Source organism: Stenella coeruleoalba (assembly GCF_951394435.1).
Source record: "Stenella coeruleoalba genome assembly, chromosome: 6".
Classification (NCBI taxonomy): domain Eukaryota; kingdom Metazoa; phylum Chordata; class Mammalia; order Artiodactyla; family Delphinidae; genus Stenella; species Stenella coeruleoalba.
Window position 1 is genome coordinate 107,055,539 of NC_137151.1, and position 24,845 is coordinate 107,080,383.

The 24,845-nt window shown below is 50.3% G+C and overlaps 1 protein-coding gene across 1 annotated transcript in view; it reads right to left on the minus strand.

The window, feature by feature from the left end:
• MARCHF4 (membrane associated ring-CH-type finger 4) overlaps nucleotides 1–24,845 on the minus strand; it is a gene marked incomplete at its 3' end in the record, with an annotated part of 101,270 nt that overhangs the window by 6,012 nt on the left and 70,413 nt on the right. The window contains exons 2-3 of the mRNA XM_079924863.1: nucleotides 17,222–17,377; nucleotides 11,373–11,565 (exon numbers count right to left, since the gene is read on the minus strand). Of these exons, the coding sequence (XP_079780989.1) occupies nucleotides 11,373–11,565; nucleotides 17,222–17,377 (349 nt within the window). The remainder of the gene's footprint in view (nucleotides 1–11,372; nucleotides 11,566–17,221; nucleotides 17,378–24,845) is intronic.

Genomic DNA, 24,845 nt, shown 5'->3' on the forward strand with positions numbered 1-24,845 from the left:
CGTCTCCATCTTTCAGGGGCCCTCTTCCTGTAGGCTCCATAGGATGTTGGAAGCCTTCATTTGTCATCGTATCTTTCCGCGAGCCTCCAGCTGAAATGGCCCTTTGCTCGGCCCATGAGGATGGGAGGGAAGGTGGCCATTGTGAGCAGGTTGTCCTGCCTGCACAGCCCCCCTGCCCCTAACTCACCACAGTGCTGTCAGGGAGTTCTCCCTGACGTGGTATCCCAATCCTCCGCTGCTGAATTTTGGCCTTTGGTTCTTGCTGTGTGCATAGCGGTGAGATACAATTTAATTCTGTTTAGTTAGCATTTCCTGAACCTACTGTGTGTTTCTATGAGCACATGTGATGGAACAAAAACAGATTCCCATAATGTATGCAGTTAATAGGCCAAGGCTGACTGAGAAGTATGCAGAGAAGAGCTCTGGTCCCCTCAGTGACACCAAATCCTGCTTCCCACCCTCACCTCTTCTCCTACTAGTATCCTAGTTTAAGTGGCATAAAGGTTGCAGACAACTAACTCTACAACAGCGCTTCTCAAACCGGAGAGTTTATGAAAACACAGATTCCTGGGCGCCACCCCCAGACAATCTGACTCAGTAGGTGTGGGATGAGGACTAAGAATTTGCATTTCTAAGAAGCTCTCAGGTGATGCTGATGTATGGACCACACTTGAGCAGCACTGCTGAGAACATGGTCCTTATCCGGACCTACTGCCTCACGGAAGGCTCTGAATTTTGATCAAAGAGCTATAGGTAATTTAAAAAAAATACTCTATTTCCAGATGTGACAGACAAGAAAAGCTCAGGCAGCTGAAGAAATGGATACTTCCTCTCCTAGACCCAAAGACTTTTGGGTCCCACCATTGAGGGTCAACTCACTGATGAACACGTATTGAACATTCAGAGTACCTACCACTTACTAGCCTTGGGGCTTGAGGTAAGTTAATTCCTCTTTCTGAGCCTCGGTTTCCTCATCAGAAAGTGGGGGCTGCTACCCCCTTGCTTATAGGGTAGTTATGAGATTAAATGAGGTAGTGAATCCTGTATGCTGACACTTGCACTGTGCTGGGCACACAGTTACACTCAATGCCACACGATATTGGTTGTCTGGGAGAAGTTACAGGACAGAAAAAGCCCACTCATATCTCCTCCTCCTTTATTGCCAACCCCATTCCCAGCGACAAGCACCTGTGCTTCTGTCTCCTAAGTGTCCTTCCCAATCCTCACTCATTGTTTACAGATGAATAACATGCTAGACCTGAAAGGAGCTCTGGAAACCAGCTGATTCTACACATGTCCCAAATATCCTTGCGTTGGTGTAATTGAGAGGTCCATTCCTGGAAGTGCGTTTCTGAAGCTCTGCCCTGAGATACTGGAGATTTTTTTTTTCTGTGGTTTTTTTATGAGGCTTAGAGTTCTCACTATCCGGACAGATACTAACAGAACTGCATTTCTCAGCCACGCTGGGTGGTGATGGTGAAGGTCATGGTGACGGTGACGGTGATGGTGATGATGGTGTTGGTGATGAGAGTCAATATTTACTGAATGTTTACCGTGTCCTATCACTAAAAGGGCTTTGCAAATATGGTCAACTTGTCTCGCAAACCCAATAAAGGAGGTGATATTATCTCCACCTTACAGAACAGGAAACCGAGCTCAGAGAGCCCTCTGCACTCGGGTGGAGCTAGGTGACTGGCACTGAATGTAAGCATGAGTGAAGCCAAGATTTAAGAAATGGGCACCGAGGGGAAAAGCGTATGTGTGCGTGTGTGTGGTGTGTGCTCGTGCGCACACGCACCTCATCCATGCCCTCTTGCATTTTCTATTAGATGGAGATAAAAGATTCAAAAGCCTAAGGAGCTGTGAAGCCGCAAGACGCCAGGGTCCTCGGTCCCTGAATCACTGTGTGGAGGAGAACCCCCCCACTGACAGGAACTTCTGCTGAATTTGGGGGTTTCATTTTTTTCTATCTACTGGAGTTACCCTAACTGAAATACCTTCAGTGCTAGGTCAGGGGCCACAGAGAAAAGCAGCTGTGGCTCAATGGCCCATTTCGCGTGGTCCCCAAAATATATTAGCTGGCTGGAGCGTCCACTTTATTTACCAGATTGCCGCTATTTCTAGCCACAAACCCACCGTCAACGGACAGACTTGCCACGTCTGAATCTATCCCAAAATGCGCTGCAGGCACTCAAGGCAGTTCCTAAGAGCTGTTCCTGAAATATTTGAGCCTTGTCAGCATAACTGGAATAACTGAACTGCCTCCCAAGGGGTCTCCTTGGAGGGGGACAGTGAGTGCTTGGTGTGTCTACTTCTAAATTGGTCACCTTCATCCTCCGAGCATCCAGCAGCTCAGGTGTGGAGAAGGGTGACCACGTGCAGGAAGCGGGGGTGGGGGGATGGAGGGGAGGTGCTTAAGGAAGGGGGTGGGGCGACATGTGTTAACAGTTAATCCAGGAAGTTGGATAAGCCGCACGCAGGTAACGGAACATGGACTGAGCATCGTCTGGCCCATTTCTGTGGCGGATGCTTATGGGCGGTTCGGCCTGGCCCAGCAGTATTGGCCATCCCCGCAGTCACGATTGTCAACCTCCGACAGTCATGACCTCTCGCGATGGAAGTAATTCAAAAATCCTGGGATGTCAGACCTGAAAGGACCTTGTAGGTTATCAGGTTCAACCCTCTCAGTTTATAGGTATGTCAGCTGAGTTGTAGAGAAAGGCAGTAACTTGCCCCAGGTCACAGAGGTAGCTGGTAGCTTATCTGCTCATCAGATCTAGGTCTTCTGCTGCCTAGTCTCTTCTGCTGCACCAGGCTGCCTCCTCCATATTTTCAGTTTCCTAATCAGGGAATTAAGAGGTTTGACAGGTGAGGTCATTTCTACCCAGAAGGAGGGAGGGAGGGAGGGAAGGAATCCTTGCGGCATATATGTGTTTTTTTGTTAATGTGAAAATTAAGTTTGAAAAGCAGTGTTTTCACAGCCCTGCTGCCCCGACCCCCTGCCCACTTGCTGTAGACTGGGATTTGAATCCCTTTATCTCAGAGGGCAGGTATCAGGTACCTCTAAATCATAGGGAAGTTACTCAGTATACTGCACACAGAGGAAGTTTTAACAAAACCTTTCTATAACTTCATCAATTACCCTAAGCCACTGTTTGAAAGATTTGGAGCTGCTTCAGAATCTTGCTCGCTTTCCTTACCCTGACCCTATTTCACTCACAAGCGAAAAACAAACATGATGAGGATGAGGTCCTCATTTTTGCAGAGTTGACTTCTTGGTGGCCAATCTCTTGGGTCTGTGGAGTGAAAAAAAAATGTTTTTGGTGCCAGAGACCTTAATTAATTTGCTCTTGTTAAATCCTAATAACTTGACCCACTGGAGCAGAGAATGTCCCATTTGTTTCCTGGGTGGCTCTGTCAACTTCTCTGCCGGGGAAGACAGCGTCATTAGAGATGACGGAAGAGTAGGCAGGTGGAACGAGGACGCTCGATGTAATCAGATCTTCTCATTGAGGGGACACGGGTGAGGGAGCCTAAACCTTCCAGAAGAGGCACTGCTCCAAATAACAGCTGGTTCTCAATTATGGGAGGACTCCGGGTCAGCCTCTCCAGGCTGTGGCTGGATTCAGGTTTTAACTGTTTTGGCATACCTTTATTGAGTGTCTACCTCGAGGGAAATCTACCCTGACCAAGTACCTCCTACCCTGGTCACTGATACGTATAAGTGCCTGCTCCTTTACACGTGCCATCTTATTCAATCCTCTCAACAAACCTCTGAAGACAGTATTATCAGCCCATTTCACAGATGGGAAGACAAAAGCAGAGAGAGGTTATGCAAGTCACTTACGGTCAAAAGGTTAGTAAGAAACTGAGCAACATGCAGTCCCAGACCATTATGTAGCACCACGCCTGTCACTTCGGAGACCCAGCTCTCTGGGTTTTGTGGCTCAGTCTCTCCTGCTGTTTTCTCATCTTCTGTCTCCTTCCATCCCGTAAGTGTTTAATGTTGCCCAGGTCTCTGTCCTTAGTCATCTACTCTCTGAACATTCCTCCTAAGTTATCTATTCAAAATCCACATCTTCAAACACCTCTGATTGTTGCCTTCCAAATCTGTCTTCAACTGCCTACTTTCCTTACCTGTCCCCCTTCCTATCATTTACCAGCCCTAGTCAGAAATGGTTCAATGCCCTCTACATCGTCCTCTATGTCACAGGAGGGGACCACCTGTGCACTGAAAGAAAGCCTTTCCCTCTTTCTACCCCAGCAAAGAGACACCTTCCTGGCCTTGCATTCTCCTCTTTGCAGATAATGTCCTCCACGTGCCTTGCATCTCTCCTACTGCAAACTCTTGACTTAGCAACTGCCTCTTGCCTCTCTGCCTAGATTTTAGGTTTAGGATGGTCCTTTTTTTTTTTTTCTGCTGCCTTTGCTGAAGACATATACTTTGGTTCCCATTTGTTTCATCCATTGCCCACCCCATTCTCATGCTCAGCAATGGCGCCTAGTCCCCACTCGAGCCAGAGCCCCGGGGCTCCCACTTGCCTGAAGGAGTTCAGACAGTCCTATCAAGTCCACATCCTATGTGCTGCTCAAGGTCATCCCATACACTTCTTCCCCATTGCCACTGTTTTGCATCTCTTTCCTTCTTGCTCAGACTATTACAAGCATGTTTCCAGCTGGCCTCTCCCAATGTCTAGTCTGTCCAGCTCTGATCCATCCTCCCCACAGCTACCAGAGCTGTCTCTTTAAAACACACATCTGGTCATAATTCTTCTCCGTATAAAATCTTATCAATCCCTCCCCATCACCAACAGGGTAGTCTGAGCTGCTTAGCACATGATTCGTGATCTGTGAGATCTGGTTCTTACCAACCTCCCCATCCCCATGACCCACCTCTCCACCCTGGCTCTTTGCACCAAGCCATATAAATCTGCCCAAAGTTTCCTAAGCACACCTTGTTCTCACATGTTTCTGTGTCTCTACACATGTTCTGCCTGGAAAGTTCTCCACTTTTCTGGATAAATTTTTTTTTTTTTTTTGCGGTACACGGGCCTCTCACTGTTGTGGCCTCTCCCGTTGCGGAGCACTCCAGACGCGCAGTCTCAGCGGCCATGGCTCACGGGCCCAGCCACTCTGCAGCATGTGGGATCTTCCCAGACCGGGGCACGAACCTGTGTCCCCTGCATCGGCAGGCAGACTCTCAACCACTGCGCCACCAGGGAAGCCCCTGGATAAATTTTGACATATCTTTTAAAATTAGCTCAAGGATAGGGTTCCTTCCTTTAGAAACCCTTCTTGGACACCTCTAAGAGAGAGTTAATCGCTCTCTGCTCGGTTCTACCTTCCTCTATATCTTGTAAAACTCCTGCTGTGTTGTGATTTATTTGTAGACTGTGAGCTCCTTGAGGGCAGGGACTGTGCCTCATTCATCTCTGTGTTAATATTCCCTAGTTTCAGGAACAAAACAAGACATCCAACAAATGATACTGAATGAATGGATCTGACCATCCCAAGCCCACTCTGATTCAGACATTTCCTGTGCTCACTCATCTCTGTGTCCCAGCTCTTATTATTGCCATCAGTAATCACCTTGTCTGCATCCCCAGTGAAGTGTAAGATCCTTGAGAGCAGGTGCCCTTTCAATAAATATTTCTGAGTGAAGGAGTGGATTCCCTAATTCCATGCTAACCAGTAAATTTAGCCACCCACATCCCAAGTACCTTTCACCAGAATGTCATGGGGAGACAAACTACCCAAATTTCATCTCAACTTCTCAAGCCTCCCTCTCAGCTGGTGTCAGAACAGCACTGATTAAAAGGGAGGTACAACAACGGCTAACCTCCAAAACCCCGAGTACGGGACAGGAGCAGCTGGGGCTCACTGAATTTCTTATTGTTACCAGCCATTACTCTATGGGTCAAGGTGTTACTGGACCAATTTCCCATCAACCTGCCTCCTCATCCAATCCCTGCATCTGCAATTTCACAGCACAATCAGAGATGAAATAGGCGGTAAAAAGTGCCCAGGATTTGGAGCCAGAAGTTCGTGGTCCGGTCCTCAGCTCTGCCATCTCTTAGTTATGTTACCTGGAGCCCAACTGCTTTAAACCTATTCTCACCTGTTAAATACGGATAATACTTACCTTGCTTATCTTTTAGAGTTGTTGGCCCCTTTCTCAGTTCCTCTCTGTTGCAGGGTTTGGTGGTTTGCTCTGTCTACAGCAACTTACATCTGGCTTTCACAGTGGCACAGATTGGTCTAGGGAGTTAGGACTGTAAGCCAACTGTAGAGGCAGCCCCTATCCCAGAATATACAGCCCTCTGATACGACCAAGTCCAGAGACATTGTCCACAACCCTGGACCCATGCTGCATCAAACAGAGAATCCGGGCCTTCCTGGAAACCATTTCAGGCAAAATCCTTTGGCGAGAACCAAAGGCCATTGTCTGATAGTCACTGCTTTCAGTGATTGACCTGGAGGCCAGCCAGGTGGACACAGCCGTGGATGGGGCTGACGTAGCTTCACAAACAGCAAGCTGACCATGTCCCAGACTCTGCGTCCTCTTAGCTTCATGGCAGAGAATATCTGCTGAGCTGGTGTTGGTGCTCAGTGGAGTTTCTCCTCATGTGCCTCTCCCACTCTCACCAACTTTCCCTTAGCACACCACTCTGATAGAAAAGCGAAATACATTTTTAAGGATTAATTAAACCTCTATATTATGTTAACTCAAATTTATACTATCTGAGGCCATTTAACAGTCTAGGGGATAGACCAAGGTGTCTGAAGCGTAGAGAAAGTTCAAAGAATTATTTTAACAAACGGTCTTATTCCTTTCTTACTCCACCTCTTGAGTTAGCACGGGGCTAGACTCATTTTCCTTTCTCCCGAGGATAAAATTTCTATCCAGGTACTGAATTGCTCCATCTATCCAGGCAGCTTGGGTCTATGGACATGGATTCATTCCGTCAACATTTTTATTTGCCCAACATCTCTTGAAAACACCCACCTCCCTCATTTCCACTTCCACCCACTCTCTGGTGAGGATCCCGCCCTTCCTCCGCCCACCTTTTCATATCATCTCCTTCCACTCTCCCAGGACTTCTGGAAGGAAGGTTTCTTCTTTTCCAATGGAAGTGAGCTCAATGATTGAGTTTTAAAGCTGGTGACTGCCTCAGAAGCCTGTAGGTGCCCCCCCCACCCCGTGGCTCTCTGTGGTTTCCATCTTCGTGCAGTAAAAGGACCACATCGTGCCTCCTCCTGGCTGGCCCAGCCTGGTCTCTGTCCCTGTTCTAGCTTCTCTGCCTCCCATTGGTTCAGTGAATCAGGCCAGAAGTGCAGATTCGTGAATGGAGGCAGGAGGTGTAGGAGAGAAGTTACGGCACACTCTCCTTCTAGAGGAACAGACTGGACCCTGGGTTGGCATCCTGGTTTGTCGCCCCTGAAGATCTGATGAAGGTGGAGCGTCAGCTGGGTTATAGCATTGCCTAAGTTGGAGGTGACCCCTGAAGGGTGGGCGCTTTACCGTGAAGACTGCTGGGAGGCTGTAGCATTGGGCTTTCTGAGTCCAGCGACTCTGGTGAATAAGTGTGACTTTTGCGGGGACCCTGGAAACTAGGCCAAGACGGACCCACTGTTGTGGATCTCATCTCCTCGTTTCTGAACTATCATTTGGGGGCTGAGAGACTTGCCCTAGACTAGGATCGGGAGTGTGGCGAGGACTCGCCTGCAGAGGTAAGCTGGACCTGCCTTATGGAGGCTGTGGGTCCTGTCCTGCATTCCTCTAGGTGAACCTGGTGCCAAACATGCTCTCCTGTAGCTCTGTGAGTCTGAATGTCTAGTTAAGCCTCAAAATAAAGAGGTTCCACCTGATTTTCCCTTCCAGAGAGCCCTTAAAAGCTGATATTTTTACACCCACTTTTTTTTTTTTTTTTTGCGGTACGTGGGCCTTACACCCACTTTTGCAGTGCTGTGTGTTCCTCCCCCCTCCACTGCAACTGACCAGAACATGGCAGAGGAGAAGAAGTGTCTTGTACTTGAACTTCACCCTTACAACCACCATCATTACTCTTGACCATCATCATCACCATCAAAATCATCATCATCGCAACCACCACAAGAATGTGTGCCTTCCAGCTCCGGCCCATCACCTCCCACTCTCTTAACTAGATCACATATTACTTCCTTTTTAACTTTGTCTCCCAGCATTTTCTCCTATGGACAGCATCTCTTAAAACAAACAAACAAACAAACAGGGCTTCCCTGGTGGCTCAGTGGTTGAGAGTCCGCCTGCCGACGCAGGGGACACGGGTTCATGCCCCGGTCCGGGAAGATCCCACATGCCGCGGAGCGGCTGGGCCCGTGAGCCATGGCCGCTGAGCCTGCACGTCCGGAGCCTGTGCTCCACAACAGGAGAGGCCACAACAGTGAGAGGCCCGTGTACTGCAAAAAACGAACAAACAAAAAAACCCTGAACCCTGAACTGAGAGCCCTACCGTGCTGCCTGAATTAACCTAAGACAAATTCTTCAGTCTCAGAGTTTCACCATCCGAAAAATGGGGGGAATAATCATTGCCCCTGGGGACACACTTCTGAAACAGAATTAGCTCCAGTTAGAATCAATGAAATAATAGAGCAGTCTGAACTTTTTAAAGGTGAGATAGTCTAAATCTAAATATATCTGTCCACTTTTGGACGGCACCAAACGCGATTAGGGTCCCTGTGCATGCCCCTTCTATCCGCTGGCTGTCTCCAAGCAGTCGCTGGCTGCCTGAGCAGAGTGGATAGTTCATGGTGTGGCTGTACACCTGGGAAAGGATGCTCTCCTGAGAGCTTGGAAGGAAGGACAACCATGTGAACACTCTCAGTACATGGCTCCCTCTGCGTCTCCCATAAACGGAGTGACTGAGTGCCACGTGTATACAAGAAGAGAGAGAAAAGTGGGCCGGGGGCAGGCAGGTAGATAGCGGGGCCAGGAAGAGACAGAGGAGATGGAGCTGAGGACCCCTCCTCAGGGGAGACCCCATGAGCACTAGGCAGGTCCGAGTACGGGTGCTGGGTGGCTCAGAGCCCCAGGGAGCAGGCCTGCGGTGAAGGCCCCTCCTGTAAGTGGGCCCAGGTGCCTTCAAAGTCATAGGTGGCATCTGTGGGTACTCCGTAAGTGACTCTGCAGGATTCCTGGTATCTGATGCCAGGATAATGGAAAGAGCATTAGACCGCCAGCTGGGAGACCTTGCTGCTAATCCCAGCTGAGCAATCTTGAGAAGATTACTTCCCTTCCCTGGGCCCCTGTTCTCTCAACTTCAAAACAAGGGAGTTGCACTGGTCGATCACATGACCAATTCTCTCCTATGTCCCGTTCTCTCCGCTTTCAAATCTATGGAGCCCTGACTGGGAGGTGGTATTTATGTTTCTCTCTCTCACCCACGCTCCCTCCAGGGGAGGAGCTTACTGGTGACTTCACTGGCCCATGGGCTGTGGGCAGAAGGGACAGGGTGCCAGTACTGAGCAGAAGCTTTGAGAAGCGCTGCAAGTTTCCACCCATACTCCTGTGCTCCTGTGCTTGGCTAGAAGAACACACCCCAGTAGTCCCTGCTCCTTTAGCCTGGGCCCCAACATGAGGAGAAGGCCTGAACCCAATACACAGTCAGAAGCTAAGTCCAGCCAAGCCCAGCAGAACCAAACCATCTTGCAGACCCACGAATGGGACATAGACGCTTGTTGGGAGGCAGTGCGATTTTGGAGCTGTTTGTTACCGCAGCCAAAGCTTATCCATACACCACGCGACAGGAAAGCGTGTCTCACAGATGCGCACGCCAGGGACTGATCGAAAGCCTGCCTGAAGGAGAACGAAGGGCAGCTGGGAGGGCCCCTACAGGAAGGCTTCCACTGCTTCCACCTCCACGCCGGAGCCACACACCTCCATATGGAGACGCACCTGGTTTTTGGCATCTACAGCCTGTGCCCCAGCAGGAGTAGGAAAGGAGTCTGGTAGGAGAGGGAACTGAATTAGAACGCCTCAAAGTCAAATTCCTCCCCCTCCACAGTCCTCTCTCTTGCACAGGCCTCCAAGCCTGGGCGGTCTGTTGCTTTCACTGCCTACGGGCCGTGTTTAAAAGGCTCTTGAACTTAGCGGGGAGGTACTTAGGGTGGAGTTTAGCCAGCAGGGAGAGGCAGTGAGACGCTTAGACAAGTTTACAAGTTCCAGCATCACTGGTCTCTGGCTGCTGTAATCAGTATGCAATTCTCCAGGCCTCTCTGATTCCCGGTATTAAAGGACCCCAAAGAAAATGAACACCCTCTCAGCCCAATTCTAGCTAATAGATGTTTTCTTGCCAAACAGAGTAGTGTAGCATATTTGACATCATACACAGACTGATGTGCGGCGAGGACAACTGTGGAGCTCTGGTACTCTCAGCGCTGCAGCCTGGGGGCTAACCTGAGAGGTCCAGGTTGGGGTGTATGACCAGGGCTTGAGCATGCTTCATTCACTCAGAGAAAACCGGGGTCATTCCCCACCTCCTCAGTCACTTGGATGAAGACTTCAGAGTTGACAGCCACAGTCATCTGTTGGGAAAAACAGAGAGCCCTCCACCAACCAACCTAACATAATGGAAGAGGAGGGAACGTACATTTGGGAAAGGTGTAAGGAAACAAGCAGGAACGGCAGTGGTGGGTTTCCAAACTTTTGCTAAAACACTGAAGGTTTTAAAACAAAACCTTACCTGGAACAGACACATATATAAACAGAAGAAAGTGCAGAAGCTCAGGGTGAGGCAGGGGTGAAGTTTCAGAGCCTGTCTGTATAGCATTCCATTCTCCAGTCCTAACAGTGGCTCCTGAAGTTGTGTGTGGAACCCCAGGACTATATACACTTTGCAAACCACTAGGCTAGAGAAAGCTTGGGCATTAATAGGCTTAAAGAAAGCTGGGAAATAAAGGGAGCAGGTAACGTCATGGCTGTTTCTGGGCATTTTGCTGTGAAGAGAACGGAATTAAATGTACAGGCATCCTTTGTCATGACTTGGCAACGGTGGCGCACACAACAGATAAGAGGCCTTCCACAACTCGCTTGAGGCAGGTAGACTGACCAACCTACCTTTCTCAGATATTTTTAGGACAAGGTTCCTTATTCTTATCTTCAACTGGGAAGGGCAGATTTGCTTGGGAAACACTTAGATCTTCCTCCTTTGCTCTGCTTCCTCCTACTCTCTACTCACCCCTCAAATCTAAGCCTCTGGCCCCTCCCGAGCTCACAGGTCTCAAGCCTGGTGCCCTCTCTGCTTTGACCTTCAAGGGGGAGGGACCCTGAGGGATATGTGTAACTCATCAGTATGCAGCTCCCCATTTCCGGTAGAGACCAGCCCCAGACCCACCTATGCACACCACATCCATGAATCCATACATCCCGTAGCAGATCTGGAAGAGGAGGTCTTGGCGCTGCCATTTTGCTGAGGGGCTGAAGGTCGACCAGATGAGCCAAGAGATACTGGCGATGAGGAAGAGGGAACCCAGGATGGCAGCTGCGATCTGAACCTTCTCAATGACTGTCAGAGAGATGGCCTGCCACTGCAGAGAAGAGAACGGCGGGTTAGCGGTTGTTTGGATGCCCTCACCCCACGTCCATCCCATTCCCATCCGTCCTCCTTCTGCTGCCCCAACCTCTCGCCTCTGGATTTAAACCTGGGCTTTCCAACTTGTAATGCGATGGCTATATTTGCAAGTTCCTGAGGCTGGCACTGTGCTTTTGACGTGGAGGAAACCTGTATCACACTAGATGATCGGAAGCCTTTACAGGGAGGGGGTTCTGGGCGGGCTGGGAAGGAAGGCCTTTGTGGTTGACGAGGATACAGACAGAAAAATGGGAAGAAAAAGTGGAAATGCAGAGTGTGGGTGGTGTTCCGGGTCCCCAGGATATTCTTTTCTGAGCAACACGTTATTTTCTCACTAACAGGCGCTGAGAGGGCACAGGCCTTTTTTATTGTTATTATTTTTTTCACTTGTTTTCTACACCACCCCTTGGCATGTCATTTAATATACATGCTAGAGATTCCCAATTCAACAGACAAAGACAGGACACAGGATGTAGGGGAGAGGTAAGAAAAACAGTATAATTTACTGACCGTATATTAACACTGAGATTTCAGTGGTTTTTTTAAACAGAAAAAAGCAGTATGCTAATAACAGTGTTGATGGATGGGTTGAAGGCTAGGGTGTGGGTGGGTTTCTACTCCAAAATTCTATGAGTCTATGGCTGGTCCAGGTAGCATAGGCCTAGATGAGCCGTGAGTTGGATTTTAGTTTGGAATTTATTCATACTGTTGCTCAGCAAATATGTACTGGGTATTCTCTGTGTGCCAGGCTTCCTGCTAGGTGCTGAAGACAAAGCAGTAAGCAAAAACATACAAGACTTCTGCCTTCACAGGGCTTTTCATCTAGGGAACACAGACAACCAAATAATTATTTACTACAGCAATCCATCTGGAGTAAGAAAGGGAGGTACATGGCATGTGAGAGCCTACGATAGGGGGTTTCACTTCCCAGAGGAAGCAGTGAGTTGACTGGGAATTTACTGGGCAAAGCGAGGAGGGAGGCATGCTCTGCAGAGGGAAGAGCATGTGCAAAGGCCCTGTGACAGCAGAAAGCCTGGTGAACGTGAAAACCTGGAAGAAGACCAGAGAAGGGGGGAGCAGAGAGCAGGGAGTATGGGGTGAGACGACTGGGAAAGTAAGAAGGGAAGACCACGTGGGAGCTTGAAGAACATGCACAGATTTTTGACTTTATCATAAGAGTAAACATGATGCTCTTGAACAGTTTTTTTTTTTTTTTTTTTTTTTTTTTTTTTTTTTTGCGGTAAGTGGGCCTCTCACTGTTGTGGCCTCTCCCATTGCGGAGCACAGGCTCCGGACGCACAGGCTCAGCGGCCATGGCTCCCGGGCCCAGCCGCTCCATGGCATGTGGGATCTTCCCGGACCGGGGCATGGACCCGTGTCCCCTGCATTTGCAGACGGACTCTCAGCCACTGCGCCACCAGGGAAGCCCTCTTGAACAATTTTAAGAAGGGAACTGACAGGATCTGGTTTGGGAAGGTGGAGGGAAGGACTATCTCCTGACTGTAGCAGTTTGCATAATGCCCTGCAGAGAGCATCCCCAGAAGGCATTTTAGGAGATATTTCAGGAGGCATTTCAGAACTCTCAAGGAAAGGCGGACAACCTTCCTTCTGCCAACAGTGAGCCTTCTCTGCACATTAAATGGCCTGGATGGAAGCACTGATTCTGGCTCCAGCCAGGACTGACCAGAGGCCCCTAAGGAACTGTAACTACTGGAAAACATTTTGCTTGCTAGTCTAGATGTAGGACATTAGCCTTTGCACTTAATTATACAGATCGCATCCCATCACAGGTAATTGGGCCTTTACATTTTCCACTCTCCAGCCTAGGGTTACACATAACAAAGGCATTTTCCAGAAGATGGCCTGATCCGACAGGCTCCTCTCTTAGACAACAAATGCTTCTTCCAGAGCCTGCCTCCTGACTGAGCTTTTTGTTTCCACCACTGTGACATCAATACCCTCCCTTTCTGCTCCAGATTTCACAAACCCCAAATGGAGAGGCACAGGAAGCTCCCCTTAATCCCTGAAGCCCCTTCCTACCAGCCCCTAAGCCACCTGAGGAAACTAAACAGCGCTCCCGACTACAATTTGAAGCAGGAAGAAGAAAGAACAGGATGGGGTGATATGCACAAGGCTCTCCTCCTGTCTGTCCAATGGGAGGCTCCACAGAGCTGCAAGGAGAAAGCAGAGGACAGGAGAGCTCTGCAATCTCCCAGGGAGGCTGGGAAGGGGAGAAGGGCCCCAGAGGCACCAGGCTGTGCCACCGCCAGACCCCCAGAGCTTCGTCCCCAGAGAGATCCCGATCGCAGTGTCCTGAGATTTCTCCGTGCCCTGCTGTGCAGCAAATGGAGAGACAAAGAGGAAAGCGCATGAAGACGGGATGATTCCTTCCTTATAACAGGACGGGGAAGTGAGCAAGGGCCAGGAGACCCAATCCTAACCCAGCTCTTCTCCAGCTTGTGGACTGTGACCTGGGAGAAGTCAATAAATCATCAAGGGGACTTCCCTCGTGGTGCAGTGGTTGGGAATCCACCTGCCAATGCAGGGGACACGGGTTCGAGCCCTGGTCCAGGAAGATCCTACATGCCACGGAGCAACTAAGCCCACGCACCACAACTACTGAGCCTGTGCTCTGGAGCCCGCAAGCCACAACTGCTGAGCCCATGTGCTGCAACGGCTGAAGCCCGTGCACCTAGGCCCTGTGCTCTGCACCAAGAGAAGCCACCACAATGAGAAGCCCACGTACCACAATGAGGAGGGGCCCCGGCTCACCACAACTAGAGAAAGCCCGCGCAGCAACGAAGACCCAACGCAGCCAAAAGTAAATAAATAAATAAATACATTTACAAAAAAATATATATTTAAAAAAAAAAATCAAGACTTCCAAAAAGTGGAGATGGTTGGTCCCTCCTGCTTCCTAGAGTATTGTGATGGTTAAGTGAAATTAATCAGTGCTCTGAAGGGTACACACTGCCATCATTTCTGTTCTTCATTATGTTTCAGCAAAAGTACAGCTGTGCATGTCAAGGTGGGCCTACTTATAACTGTACTTAGCAAACTCCGTGCTGGGCACTGCAGGGTAGAGGTTAAGGGCCAGACTCAGAAGTCAGACCCCTTGGGGGTCTGCTCCACCAGGGTGACCTTGGACAAACTGCTGACCCCTCTGTGCCTCTACTGTCTCATCTGTAAACTGGGAATAATAATAGTGCATTGGGTTGTTTTCAGTATTAAATGTGATAATGTATGAGAATACCTAGAACATTGACTGGTCCCCAGTTAGCACTAACTAAATGTTCATTAATATGATGGCAGTTCAGGTGTAGCAAAGAGGACGAGAAGCAGCCACGGAGCCTTGAGACCACAAGGCTACCCTGAAATGCCTCCTTTCTCAGGGGCTCTTTCTAGAAACAGAGCTTGCGGAGGGTCACTGAGATAACGTGCTGTCTTGTCCACGGTTTCTCACAGCATCGTATGGGGCGTGAACCAAGAGGTGAGAGAGCTGAGACCTGCAAGAAACGTTCCTACTCTGACGGCAGAGGTCGCTCCGGCACCCCATCCACTGCTCTGCTCGCTCGTGGTAGGGCCTGCCTGCTCCATCCTGTACCACAGATGGTCAGGCTCGCCTGGGAGAGCAGAAGTTGCCCCGCCACGGCTGAGCAAGCAGCCGTCTCACACCTGGCTGAGCCCGAGCCCAGGACATGCAATTGGGACAATCTGGGCCACAATCACACAACACTGCTGCCAGTCCGGACTACATCCTTCTTCCGGTACTGTCTGGAAAGGTGAAGTGGCATTTACTGAGCACACACCATCGAATGCAACGGTCCGCTCCCAATCCAGAAGTAACAGAATCAGAGAGTCTCCAGCGACTAAAAACTCACAGTTAAAGACACGGTAGTAACTTAAGAATAAAGCCATAGATCAAATTTGTCAATACTGCCGTCTGCTTACCGCACCTATGAGATTAGAATGACCTTTTCTTACCTTTTCTTTACCCCCAGGAAAAAGTTATCCCTAAATGGTTCTTCATTTTTTGTGTCGAGGGCTGATTCCTGTTTATGAGCCAAGGGCGGGGCCAAGGGGGCACTTGGGGGTGAGCTTGTGGGTTTGGACTCTGACCCTTTTCCAAGGTTTGAATCAGCTGAGAAGGAAGGGAAGAGTTAATGCACTCCAGGGCGTGGAGTCAGCTGCCTCACGGCACTGCTATTTTAAGACACTTCAAGATTTTGGAATGAATGGCTAAAGATGGAACCAGCGCAGGGAGAAGCACTTCTTATTCTGACCCCTTGGTACACTGTCAGGATGGCGAGGTGCCTGGGGGCTCTAATGCCTCCTTCCGGAAATAAGCCTCCCCGCTGGCCCGCACGTGCGGACACTGCAACGGCCAGGTGTTTCCAGCTGCCCTTCATGCAAAGATCCCATGCCACCATCACCCCCAGAGCACTCGCCCTCCTGGGGCTGCAGGATTGACTCCCTCCCACCCCCTCGGAGAGGAGGAGAGAGACAACGGGTGCCAAGCTGCTGAGTTCCCGCCCTCACTAGCGCGCCGGTTCATTGATTATGTGGCAGCTTAACTGGCTGACCGTGCGTTTGTGGAGGTATTTTCAGAAGCAAAGCGCTCTCTCTCTCTCTGTGCCTCGCGGGGGGAGCTGTGTGATTTGGAGGATTTACGACATGGTGCAGGGCCTGCCAGCTGCTTGGGGGTGATGGATGTATCCGGGCAGGGCGGGAGGGTTCGGGGAGGACGGTGGGGGAGCCCTTAGTTCTGACGGGTCCAGCCCTGTGTGAATCTGTTTCGCAGAGCCCACCCGAGCCCTGCCCTCCCTGCCCTGGCCCTTCACAGACAACTCTTCAGAGTCTCTCCCATTTCTTTCTTCCTTGCCCCCTCTTCTCTTTTCCTCTGCTTCCCTCTCCTGTCTCGTCTCCATTTTTCTCTAGTCCCTTATCACAGGAAGGACGGTCTGTGGGCCAGCCACATCCGCATCATTCGATAGCTTGTTAGAAACACGGGATCTCAGGCCCCACCCCACGTGCCTGAATCACGGTCTGTGTTTTGACCAGATTTCAGGTGAAGGACACATTCAAGTTAGGGAAGTACCACTGAGTCTCCTCTCTCTCTGTTTCTTCTTTTCCGCCCGTAGCTTTACCACTGTCTTTCTCCTCACCCTCCCACCCTACCTTTTTCCCCTCCTGCACTCGTCTGTCCTCTGCTCTTCCTTGTTTTTTCCTCCCTCCTTCCCTTCCTCCCCTCTTTTCTTCCTATTCCTTTTCCTTATCTTTCTGATGCCATCCATTCATTCAGTCATCCATTAGCTCACTTATTCTCTCTCTCCCATCTGATTCTCCACATCTCTTTACCTCTATAACTATTTCTCTCTCTTGGCCCCAATCCCTTTCTCCTCTTCTGGCTGAGCCTTAAGAGAAAACACAAAAATTCTTTCACCCCCTCCTGCCCGGTTGCCATCTGCCGTCTCGCCCACCTGGCCCATCTCGTTCTTTTTCTCCAAACCGCCCAGACTCTAAGGTGAAGTCGTCCTCCCGCCGAAAAGCAGGGGGTGTGGGAAAGCCCGGGCCGGAACCCCAGCGTCCCAGCGGGCAGCCCCCGGTTGTACCTGCAGAGGGTTCTTTGTGCTGATGGCGATGACGTGGTACTTGTAGTAGCACAGCTCGCAGCTCCAGCAGCCCCGCTCGCTGATCCACTTGATGAGGCAAGGCTGGTGCGTGCACTTGACCGAGCCGTCGCAGCGGCACGGGCTCAGCAGCTCCCCCTGCAGGGAGAGAGGCGGAGGGTGGTGAGGCCCGAGCCCCGCCGTCTGGGGGTGGCGTTGGGGGTCTGGCCTCCTGAGTTTGCCCCCCAGGCTGGTTTGCCCCCCAGCCCTCCCCGTCTCGGGGCAGGCCAGACCACTGGCTTATTGGGAGGCCCCAGACACTAGCGCGGAGGGCTGGCCTCCAGATCCCCAGCTTCCGTGAAGTCAGCTAACAATTCTGCGCCCCCGGCTCCTACTCGGTACTACCCAAGTCCTAGGATCTCTGCGGAAATGAGTCGGGGGCTTTCTGTGGAAGCCCTCTGCCATCCAAAGGGGGTGTCAGCCTAGACAGGCTTCTCTTTAAAGGCTCAGCCAGGGGTCTCAAACTCAAATGCTCTCAGGGCCAGACAGGCGACACAAGTGACAGAAGCCAGCTGGTGGAGGTTAGGACGGATCGGAGGGCCCAGACCCCGGTTGCAGGGACAGCCATTACCGGCTGTACATGTGGGAATCTAGGTGGCACTTTTCAACGTGAAACATCCCCATAGTCAAATGTCAACAGCGAATCCGCGTTTTGAATACGGTGTATCGTGAGGATCATTTTGCCTGAGTCCGGAGCTCCGGTCCTGAGCTTTCGCACTCTTCTGAAGGACGGCCCGTAGAGACCCAGGTCCACTCTGTGAAGCCTCTTGCCCCTGGTCCCAGAGTGACAAAAACATAGCAGGCAGGCCTGAATCCTGGGGACCTAGGAGCCTGGGCAGGTGCCCTCTCAGAAGGCCTGGGGCCCTCTGGGCACGTCCCTCGGGCCTGGTTGGGAGTGACTGGGAAGCCCAACCTGGCGCAGGCCTCAAAGCAGGGAGGCAAAGGCGGTGGCTGGATTTGAAGCCCCTTGTGAGTGGACCGCAGAGCTGGGTTCAGTCCCCAGAGCACCCCGCGACCATACGTCACATGACCATGACTGAAGCCTGCGTCTGCTTCCTGCTGGGCCTGATGCTGCAGCCCCCAGAGGACCTCCTTGAGCCTCCCTCGCTGACTCCTCTTCTCTCCTCTCTCCTCCCTTTCCCCTCTCTCCCCGTGTGTTCTTTTCCTCCCTCCTCACTCAGGGTCTATCATTTCTTCTTGCTGACTCCTGTCCACCCAATGCCTTCATATACCTTCTCAGGGACTTCAGAAGTGGGGCCCACCCAACTCCCCAACCTGTGCTCCCTTCTGACCTATCCCATGGCCTCCCCCTTCCTTACTTCCTATGCCCTCCCTCCCCCAGCTCATCTATTTTGGGAAAATGTCTTCTGCCTCACTCCTATCAAAGGACCCAGGAGCTGCCATGCATAGCCCCGTTCCCTACTCCCCACGCTGATGTATTTGAGATATGGCCACTTAAGCCATGTTTCTGTTAGTTTGGGGATTTCACTCTTCAGAAAACCACATCTTGTTCCCAACTTTGAATAAACAGGCACAGGAGCTCCTGACCTATGGGTTACAGAGCTTCATTTGTATATTTAATCATGCTCTTGGCTGTAAACTGTAGAACCAGCCATTTCCTCCCAAGATGCTTGGAATCATCTTTCACTTCAATTTCTATCATTCAAAGACTGCCCCTTGGCCTGGATGTGTTCTAGAGTGTCCTTTGGCACCTGATATACCTGTCAAACTGCTTCTCTGTCTTCATGATGGTTCCAAAGCCACCTCCTACAGGGAGTCATCCCTGATTTCTTGATTTGAGTGCAATGCCTTGATCGCTGAGGGCCTTATCAGCACAACCTTATGAGGCTCTCTTCATATGCCTGTCTACCTCCCAGAGGAGCCCTGGAAGGCAGGTATGGGGGGGTCATTCATCTTTGTACCCCATTCCCCCAGCGCCTAGCTTACTCTCAGCAGGTCCTCAACAACCTTTGTGTTTGAGTGAGTGAAAACATAAGTCAGGTGTCTGCTCAGGTTTCCTGCCTGGCCCTGAGGAGCGGGGATGAGACTGCCCACTCCATAAGAATGGGAACCAGGTCCATCTTGTTGACCTTGGGACCCCAGCACCTCACTCAGTGCCCAGCACTCCCTGTATGTATGTACAATGAAGGAACATGGTGGCAGATATGCTCAGGGTGCCTCATCCCCATAAAGTCCTCCCTGGTTCCCCACTCTGATCCTCCAGTGTTGACAGGCCCCCTCACTGTGGCTGAAAGCCTGGAGCCTTCCTATACCCGCTGTGAGAGCACTTCCCCCGTGTGTCTCTGGGTCACTACAGTGTGACCCTTCACAGAAGCAATTGTATCTTATATCCATCTTTGCACCCTTAGCACCTAGTACAGCGCCTGAAACAATTAGACAATCCATCCTACTTTTTTTTTTTTGTGGCCATGCCCCATGGCATGTGGGGTCCGAATTCCCCGACCAGAGATCGAACCTGCGCCCCCTGCAGTGGAAGCACAGAGTCTTAACCACTGGACCGCCAGGGAACTCCCACACTCCATCCAACTTTAACAGTGCAGTGCACACACAGCTGTTTGATGAATAAGAGGTTTTGCTCCTCTAGGACACGGCCAGCCTCTGGCTCCAGGTGGGCAGCGGTGGCTCCAGGGAGAGAAGTAGAACAGGCAGGAGATGCCCACATTGCTGGGCACTCACCACAGCCATTGAGGCCCTTGGTATTGAGAAGCTGCTGTGTGGTTCTGAGAAAAAAATAGGAGGGGGAGGTTAGGGAGAGGTGCTGAGGGAGAGGCAAAAGCCCTCGTTATTCATGGAAGTATCTCTTAGGCTCGTTAATTCTAAAGGATGAGCTGGGTTTGATTAATCGGGTTGTTAAGCAGCCATGTCAAGTTGCCAATCAAGTAAGAGACATTACTTCCGGTCCCTGGCAACATTGCCAAACAACAGCAAAGGCTGTTCTCCTCGCTTTCCAAACGGCAGCCATGAGACAAGGGAGGAAGAGCCGCTGGCCAGGCATAACTGATGACAAGACCTGGGCTCTCCATCGTGGCTCTGGATGTGGGACCATCACTGGAGCCCCCGAGTTATCTAGAGAAAGAGGCAGCATGGCCTGGCCTGGTCCCAGTGCCTGGCCACAGGCCGAGAGGCCAAAGGTATGCCGTTTCCCCTGGAGCTCCCAGTCCCCCACGCTCTCCCTTGGCACCAGTCAACCCAAAAGGCAGGATAGGGACTTGCTTTCTTGGTGCCACAAATATTAGAAAGCAAGGACACCAAAGCTGTTAGAAAAGTTTAACTTCGATGAAGGAAGCAATCCAGGATTTTAGAAAGAAGACCCTGCAGAGAAGCTGTTTTAACCTTGGCATTCACGTAAGCTTTTTACCTTATGATTTAGCATATTTTTATGTACATTGGGGCGGAGGGCCATAATCTTTTTTGTGTTTAGGACTTCTAAGAGGTCTGAACCTGGACACTGTACCATCTTTGACTGGTCAACCTGTGCTTCTTCAAGAAAGGAAAAATGGAAATGAGCCAATAGCCAGACAGGTTCAGGTTAGACTGAAGGAAGGTGTTCTTTGCAGTAAACTCTATTAAAAGTTAAGATGGTGGAACGTGGAAATTGAGGTGATAAGCATCTCTCAGTATAACAGAGACGCCTACTGAAAAGGTTAAATGACCAACTCAAGGTTACTCAGCCAGGGACTTCCCTGGTGGCACAGTGGTTAAGAATCTGCCTGCCGATGCAGGGGACACGGGTTGGAGTCCTGGTCCGGGAAGATGCCACATGCCGCGGAGCAACTAAACCCATGCGCCACAACTACTGAAGCCCGCGCGCCTAGAGCCCGTGCTCCGCAACAAGAGAAGCCAACCACAATGAGAAGCCTGCACACTGCAAAGAAGAGTAGCCCCCGCCCGCTGCAACTAGAGAAAGCCTGCACACAGCAGAAAAGAGCCAACACAGCCAAAAATAAGTAAATAAAATAAATTTATTTTTTAAAAAAAGTGGTCACTCAGCCAACCAGTGGCATGGCCCGAATGTAAAGCCGGGTCTTTCTGACATCAGACTCTGAACCCACACCTGTGCCCATGGGTCTCTTCTGTGGTCCAGCTCCAGCCCTTCCGCCAAGTCTCCCATGACTGCCAGCTACAGTCCCATCTTCTCTCCCTGCATCATCACCCACAGTTTGGCCCTTAATCAGTCTTCAGCTGTTTCCTCTGGGATTTGGGGTGCTCCTGCATAACCCACAGGACTGGGCACGTCATAGCTGCACAATAAAGGTGCACTTACTGGCTGGACAGGCACCAGGGTAAGGCAGAGGACAGGCCCTGTGGCCCAGCTCCTGAGGGTCCAGCCTTTGCGCTGGAGGATTATTACGGACTTGTCTGCAGTGTTCAGTAAACTCCACAGCACAGAACAACTCATTAAATGCCAAGGGCACCAGACACTTCCTCAATGAACAGCTTGGAGCTTTGGGGCCCAGAGACGACCCTGGGAATGACTAAGGCAAGAAAGAAGGATCTTCTCTAATCACCGGGCCCCCATGGGACACGGTGTAAGGGACGGGTGAAGAGCATGGTTTGGGGAGACCAAGTCCTTAGGTTTAAATGCCTCTTCAGCTCTTACTGGCTGTGCAAACTTGGGCAAGTCTCTTAACCTCTGTGAGGCTCTGTTTCTTCATCTTTCCGTTGCAGGCAACTCTTACCTCCTCAAAGCCTGTCTGTAAGAATGGAGTGAGATCATGCATGCAAAGTGCTGGACACAGAGCCTGGCCCAAGTAAGTCCTCTTGTGAAAATATTCCAATTCTAACTCGCCTTTCCATAAGGACTTTAGTTTCATAGTTTTTTCTACTACAACTCTAACCTATGCTCCGATGATCAAATAGGTAAGACGGGAGCCATGCCTTAAGTAAAGGGTCAACTAAGCCTAGAGGGAGGTTGAGATAAAAGAAATGCCTAAGAGAGTCCACCCTGGTGAGGTGGGTAAGGGGTCGGAACACAGGTCTCCCTTCTGGCCCAGGACTGTCCTCTGTGTTACCAGGGATCACTAAGAGTGTTTGGGGGCCCTCTTTCCCTGGGGAGGCTGAACAGGAGGCCGCTTGGATGGGTTAAGTGGGGTCATGCTAGAGGCAGGACGAGGTTATCCATAGCCCGTGGCTGTGGCTGAGCTGGTGTGTGGGGAAGAGAACAGGATGGATTTTCCTTGCTGCCAAGTAACACAGCAAGCTGCAGGCGCGAGACTCCAGTCATGTCTCCATTCACAGATTTCTTTCTGTGTATTTCTGCCTTGCTTCAATTCTTCTCCCCTCAGTCTGAAAGGACTTGCTTCTGGAGTCCTTAGGTTACCTGGTTGCCATGGCAGTGTCAGGTAAGCCAAAGACTTCGCCTTCCACCCACATGGGCACCAGGCATCCTTGCCACTGAGCAGAAAGAAAAAAATAGTCTAGTGAAGAAAAGACAGTCCCAGTCCTGCTGTAGTTTGCAGCTCTGGGAGTTCAGAACAAAGGAAACAGTAGCCTTGGGGTGCAGTTTAGGGACATTTCCCTTTATTGAGACTAACATGGTGGTTAAGAGCTTGGACCCTAATCCCACACAGATTCGGGTATACCCAGGCTCTTATAATCTGTGTGATCATGGGCAAGTTGCTTAACCTCTCTGGGCCTCATTCAATCATTCGTTTATTCATCAAATATACATCTAGTATGTTCCAAGTTCTCTTCTAGGTGACAGGGCTACAGCAGTGAATGCTACAATCAAAATTCTCTAGTCAAGAGGGACAGACGTTTTAAGACGATAAACAAGTAAACTATAAGTACCTGAGATGTTGTTATGTGCTATGGAGAAAAATAAGCAGGGAAGGGCTTCCCTGGTGGTGCAGTGGTTGAGAATCTGCCTGCCAATGCAGGGGACATGGGTTCGAGCCCTGGTCTGGGAAGATCCCACATGCTGCAGAGCAACTAGGCCTGTGAGCCACAACTACTGAACCTGCGCATCTGGAGCCTGTGCTCCGCAACCAGAAAGGCCGCAATAGTGAGAGGCCCGCGCACCGCGACGAAGAGTGGCCCCTGCTTGCCACAACTAGAGAAAGCCCTCGCACAGAAACGAAGGCCCAACACAGCCAAAAAAAAAAAGCAGGGAAAAGGAAAATGGAATACCAGGGAGGGGACAAGTTGAAATTCTAAAAATGGGGACATTTGAGTGAAGACCTGAGGATGATAAGGAGCAAGCCATGCAGGTCTATGGGGCTCTGGGCAGAGAGAACATCAAGTGCAAATGTCCTGAGGCAGAAGCATACCTAGCACCAAAGAGGCTGGTGCGTCTGGGCTAGAGTGAATGGAAGGACAGCGATTAGGACATGAGGTCAGAGATATAATGGGGATCAAGAATGGGGGACAAGTCAGACAAGGCTTGTGGGCCATTTTAATGACTTGGCATTTTTTGTGAAGGAAATGGGAAATCATGAGCTTGTTTTGAGCAGAGGAGAGTGACATGATCTGACCACGTGTGACAGGATGCTTCTGGCTACTGTATTGAAAATAGACCAGGAGGAAGTACGGTCCAAGTAGGGAGCCAGGAGGCTGTAATCCAGGTGAGCGGTGATGGTGTTTTGGACCAGTAGGGTAGCAATGGAAGTTCTGAGAAACTTCTGGATATATTTTTGAAGATAGCAATGGAAGTTCTGAGGAAGTTTCTGGGTATATTTTTGAAGATACAGATATTAAGATTTGCTGATGGATTGGGTGTGGTGGATGAGAGGAGAAAAGTCAAGGATGATGAAGGTCTGAGCAGTGAGAAGCCTGGAGTGTTGCCTTCAGTTGAGATGGGAAAGACTGAGGTGGGGGGCAGGTTTTGGAGGGTAGATTGGGAACTCATTTGGAGGTGTGTAAATTTTGAGATGCCTGTTAAATATCCAAGTGAAGACATGGAATTGGGATGGCAATATATATTTGTCTGGGCTTTAGGGGAGAGTTCCAGCCTCAAGATATACATTTGAGAGTCACTGGCATACAAATGGTGTTTCAAGCCATGAGCCCAGGTGGGAAAAGGGAGGGATACGAGGGATGTTTCCTGGAGGATGCCAAGATGTCGGAGCTTAGGAGATGGGAAAGAACCAGAAGAACCTGAGAGGGAAGGTCAGTGGGCTGAGAAGAGAATGTGATGTTCCAAAAGCCGAGGAAGAAGACAAAGCCTTTCAGGAAACAGGGAGCCCTGTCAGAAGCTGCTGTTGGGTCCAGTTGGATAAGAACTGAGAATTAACCGTGGATTTGGCAAGTTTTCTTTCTATTTCTTCCATTTTCTAGATTAAGCAAAGCCATGGACTGAGAGTGAAGATGATGGAGAGGGTGTTGGAGGTCTGAGAACTGGCATAAAACAGTCATCTGGGAGAGTTTTAAGAGTTTTAATACCAGAAATACTATTTCTGGTATTAAGTCTGCTGAAACAAAAGCATTTTATATTTCTGGGTTGGAGCTTCAGGTTTCTTACCCTTGTGCAAAGAGAATTCACCTGTTTAAGTACATCATAGAAAGGCGTTGGTACAACACAGGTTAGGACAGATAAGCTTATGTAACT